Source organism: Chrysochloris asiatica, unplaced genomic scaffold, assembly GCF_000296735.1.
Source record: "Chrysochloris asiatica unplaced genomic scaffold, ChrAsi1.0 scaffold00182, whole genome shotgun sequence".
NCBI classification, from domain to species: domain Eukaryota; kingdom Metazoa; phylum Chordata; class Mammalia; order Afrosoricida; family Chrysochloridae; genus Chrysochloris; species Chrysochloris asiatica.
Genome location: NW_006408700.1, coordinates 1,804,550 through 1,809,779, shown reverse-complemented (window position 1 = coordinate 1,809,779; position 5,230 = coordinate 1,804,550). Strand labels below are relative to the sequence as shown.

The following is a 5,230-nucleotide window of genomic DNA, read 5'->3' as shown; positions in this document are numbered from 1 at the left end:
TCCCATAAAGATTTATAGCCTCAGAAACCCTGTTCAGGGTCGCTATGGGTTGGAACTGACTCAACGGCACTTAACAACAACAACAAATATATATATTGTTGTTTTTACATGCCATCGAGTTGGTTCTGACTTTGCAGTCCAGTGCATTAACCTACAATGCCAGAATATATATATATATTGAGAGAGAGAGATAAAGAGAGAGTCCTGGCACTGTGGGTTAATGTGCTGGACTGCATATATATATGTATGTTTTTGTTAAGTACCATCGAGTCAGTTCCAACTCATAGCGACCCTGTATAGGTTTTTTGAGGAGCGGCTAGTGAGTTTGAAGCACTGACTTTGTCATTCAAACCTTGCTGCCTAGTGCTTATCCTGCAATGCCATACTAGGACTCCATATATATATATGTTTCATTGGTTTTCCTTCTCTAGAGAACCCAGCGTAAGACAAGATCAGAAGGTGTAGTAAAGTGGGCATACAACAATGGATTTCTTTTAAATACAAATAACACTACCTAACTACATTTTCCAGAAGTGTACAAAGGAAACCTTCCTTGCTTAAACAATAAATCCACTGCCAATGAGTTGATTTGACTCATAGTGACCCTGTGTATTGTTTCTGAGGCTGCACATCTTTAAGAGAGCAGAAAATCTCATCCTACTCCAGAGTGAGTGATGAGTTTGAACTGCCAACTGTGGTTAGCAGTCCTGTACTAATCCTTAGTAATGAGAAGGTACAAATAGGGTGGAGAAGAGGGAAGATAGGCATTCACATCAGTAAGAATCTCAATGGTGTCCCATAAGCCAGGGGAGACAACAGATGTTGTTACATAATTGGAATTCAATAGTGTCACTGGGGATGATAGAACTCTACAATAGTATTAGACAGATGATAACATTTATGAGAGGTAAAGAGAACAAAATAAGCATAATGCACAGCAAGATCAGAATAGAATCAAGCTAATAAGTCATGGTATTCCTAGGAGTCAGGCAGAAAAGCAACTGATAAAGATACTGTTTCACTCATACATGGTTACAGGTCTACAGGCTGAAGATTGGCCTAAACCATTTTCAAACCTAGAATCCATTGATTAAAGAGGGGGCTGAGTTTGCTTGAGACAAAAACTGCTTTAACCAAGTACATATAATAAACAAGCTATTCTTAAAGAAAATTGTAGCCATTTTCAGTGGCTGAACACTGAGGTTGGAAGCACATCAGCACTTTAAGTTTGCTTGGTTATAGGAGCTGCACTGACTCTGATATTAGAAAATCAAGAATGTCATTATGGCTGCTTGTTTGAGTGAGAGCTTAAGAAAGCCAGGTGATAGATGATAGCATAGTCTAAATATATTCCATGGTGGGCCCTATGGATCTAAAAAACTACACTTTGGTCATTTCCCTACATCCCTTAACAGACAATTGTAATGGATATAATCTGAAGTTAACAGCGTTTTCACATTGTTCTTGGACCTGTAAAATAAGATCAACTACTGGAAAGAATGTCATGTTGAAGACTAAGGTGCACCTGATCCAAGCCATGGTATTTTCAATTGTCTCATATGGATGTGAACATTCGGCAATAAATAAGCAACACCATAGAAGAACTGATGCATTGGAATTATGGCACTGGAAAAGAATACTGAATGTTCCATGTACTGTCAGAAAAGCAAACAAATTCGTACACCCAGAATGCTTCTTAAAAACCAGAATGGTGAGACTTCGTCTATCATACTCTGAATGTATTGTCATGAGAGACCAATCCCTGGAGAACGACATCATGCTTGGAAAAGTGAAGGGGTAATGAAAAAGAGGAAGACCCCCCCCCCAATGAGATGGATTGATATAGTGGCAGCACAATGGGCTCAGATGTACCTACAATTGTAAGGATATGCAGGACCAGGCAGTGTTTCATTCTGTTGTGCATAGGTTCACTATAAGTCAGAATTAACTCAATGGCTTTGAACAGCAACAACAATGTGCAGAAGTCAACAGGAACTCCCTGAAATGGTCTCCCTCTGGCAAAGATAGTACCAAGAGCATGCCACAAACAGTACTATATCAAAATACAATGGCAGACATTAATAATATTTAAAATAACCTAAGTTACTCTACTTTAGCAGAACATGTAACACCAGAATCTTAAACTATGAATAGTCCTAATAGGAGTCCTGGTGTGGCGCTGTGGGTTAATGTGCCAGACTGCAAAGCCGTTTGAACTGCAAGGTCATTGGTTCAAACTCACCAGCTGCTCCTTGGAAACCCTATACAGGGTTGCTATGGGTTGGAATCGACTCGACAGCACTTAACAACAACAACAGTAGTAACAGCTATCATTGCAGCAGAGAACTGATGTATAATGCCACAATCTTCCCATCATTTGCTGGGCCATTTGGGGGGGATGTCCTACAGAGTCTATAGGATTTCCCAGGATGACTTAGCTTCAGTTGTCCTCAGTAGTCATTAGCTCATTATCACATTCTTTATCTTGTTATTCTGTCTCATTTTATTCTTTCTACTACCCATTGCTGCTTGAATTCTTTCCTCAAATAAATTATCGCCACTCAAATTCTTGTCTCAGGTTCTGTTTTTAGGGTCACCTAGATCAGCAGTTCAAACCTACCAGCTGCTTCTTCGAAAACCTATTGGGATGAATTTGAATTGGAACCGACTCAATGACACTTAATAACAACAATAAATGGGAGAAAAATGAGGATTTTTGCTCCCTTTAAGATGCACAGTCTTGAAACCTCCATGCAGCGATGCTATGAATCAGAATTGACTTGATAGCACTTAACAACAATGTAATAGGTTAAGCACTGGGCTGCTAAACAAAATGTTGGTGGTTCAAATCCACCAGCCATTCCTAAGAGAAAGCTAGGACTGTATATTTCTATAAAGATTTACAGTCTCAGAAACATCATGAAGCAGTTGTAGTCTGTTCTTTAATGTCAGGATCAACTCAATGGCACTGGGTTTTAACGTAAGCTGTAATAATTAAAATAAAAGTATCCTTCTAGAAACACACTTACCCTGAAATGTTGAGCAGTTAGTTCTTTATCCTGGAGGGGCACAGGGTAGTGAGCTGCTTGCAAATCCTTCAGAGCTGCATTGAGTTTAGCCTTATCTTTGAAATTCGCAATCACATTCCCAATAGCTTTTATAATTGTTAAAGACTGATCTGTAAATCGGTAGCTCTCCTGTGACAACAAATCATAGACAGATGATTAAGTATTGGACTACCAACTGAAAGGTTAATAATTCAAAACCACCAGAGGCACCTCAGAAGATGAGCCTAGCAATCTGCTCCCCAAAGGGTTCCCCTTGAAGACTCTAAGTAGCAGTTCTATTCTGCACATGAGGTTGCCAGTCAGAATGGATTCAGTGCCAACAAGCAATGATGCCTTTGTGGTTAGAGGTAGAGTTCTTGTTTTCCATGCAGGATACGTAGGTGCAATTCCCAGCCAACACACCTTATGTGCAGCCATAACCCATCTGTCACTTTAGGCTTGTGCATTCCTATGATGTTGAAAAGTTCTAACAAAGTTTCCAGACAGAGACAGACTAAGAAGAAAGTCCTGAAAATCTATCTGCAAAACCAATAAATGAAAACCCTATGTATCATGTTGGTCCAATTACAACAGATGATGGGACTAGTACACGGCCAAGCAGCATTTTGTTCTGCGGTGTATGTAGTCACCATGAATGGCATTGTGGGTTGGACTGCAAAACCAGTTTGAATTGCAAGGCGGCAGCTCAAACTCATCAGCCACTCCTTAGAAGTCCTATATAGGGTCGCTATGGGTTGAACCTATTCTATAGCACTCAATTACAACAATAAGATATTGTTTATTTCATAGTTATTTATTGTCCTGCTTGAATATATTAGGAACAGTGATCTCAGAGACATAAAAAATAACACAATTCTTGCTTTTGTGTACTATGCAAGAGACAAGTACCATGTGGAGTAAGATCTATGATAGAACTCGGGGAAGCTATAGAAATGCAGAGGAAAAACATTTCCCTTCTAGCGGCAGTCAGGCGTATTCATCAACACTGTTAACATCCAGGCTTCCTTATGAAGGAGAGTTTGGAATGCATCTAACAAAAATGGTGTGAGGGGTCCAGGCAAAATGTAAACAGATGCACTGAGCCAACCCTCTGCAATACAGACATGGGAAACTGAGTGAAACAACAGATACATAATGGTGATCCTGGAACCCTGAGCATCAGAGGAGAGGACAGAGTGCTGACTGAAAGAGGAAACTGAACAGGAGAAGCCAGGAAGAAGAAAGACAGTTAGATTGTGGGCTGGCGTGGAGTGGCGTGGCCATCTTGGGCTTTTTTGTGAGTGGATGTCGATACTGTAGTTGGTGAGCACAGGATGCAACTGGAGATCAGCTGTGAGGAGATTCTGTTTTCCCTTGTTCCTGTGCCATTCTGGTAGACAGGGGTGTGGCAGTCTCTGCCTTCACTAACTCAGCTACCAGTGACGGGATATCCCCTCTGTGCAGCCTCTGCTCTGCCTGGGGTAGTGCCCCTGCTTCTGGATGCACATGAACCCACCCTCAGCTATACTTCACAAACAGTGAATAGAGAACTAACTGCTTTCACACTTCCAGTCTCTACCACTTCCACCAGGAAACAGCCAGTGAGTACCTGAGAATATACCAATAAGCCATCATCTACTAAATATAAATAAGACACAAAATATTTCAGGGAAAACAGACAGCTTCAGCTAACACAAAGAACCAAGACAGAGTGCCTCAAACAAACACCAAAATGCAGACTCAAAAATATAACACCAGAAATGATAGTAAATGGAACAAACGGATAAGGATTTGAAAAGAATACTTATTAAGCAACTTGAATAGATTGAGACAAACATCAAGACAACTAAAGAAGAAATCAAGGAAAACAAAGTCAAAACTGTGGGAAAAATCAGGAAACAAAATAGACAAAATAATTGAAAAAATGGGAACTATACAAAAATCAGCCATTAGAAAGCCAGAAGATTAAAACTAAGACTTCAGAAATAGATAATACAACGAAAAGGCAAAGAAATACAGTTGAATCAATGGAAAACCAAATTACTGAGCTTGAAGAAAAATCTCTCAATAATCCTCTGCTAGAGGAATCACATCTCAATGTTAAGAAAACAAAAATCCTCACCACTGGACCAATAAACAGCATTCTTATCAATGGAGAAGAGATTGAAGTTGTCAAGGACTTC

At 39.9% G+C, this 5,230-nt stretch overlaps 1 protein-coding gene across 1 annotated transcript in view; it reads right to left on the bottom strand.

Annotated features, from left to right (window-relative positions):
• The window catches only part of ADGB (androglobin), a 330,382-nt gene that overhangs the window by 112,784 nt on the left and 212,368 nt on the right, over nucleotides 1-5,230 (bottom strand). The window contains 1 exon segment of the mRNA XM_006872054.1: nucleotides 3,030-3,197. Coding sequence (XP_006872116.1) covers nucleotides 3,030-3,197 — 168 coding nt within the window.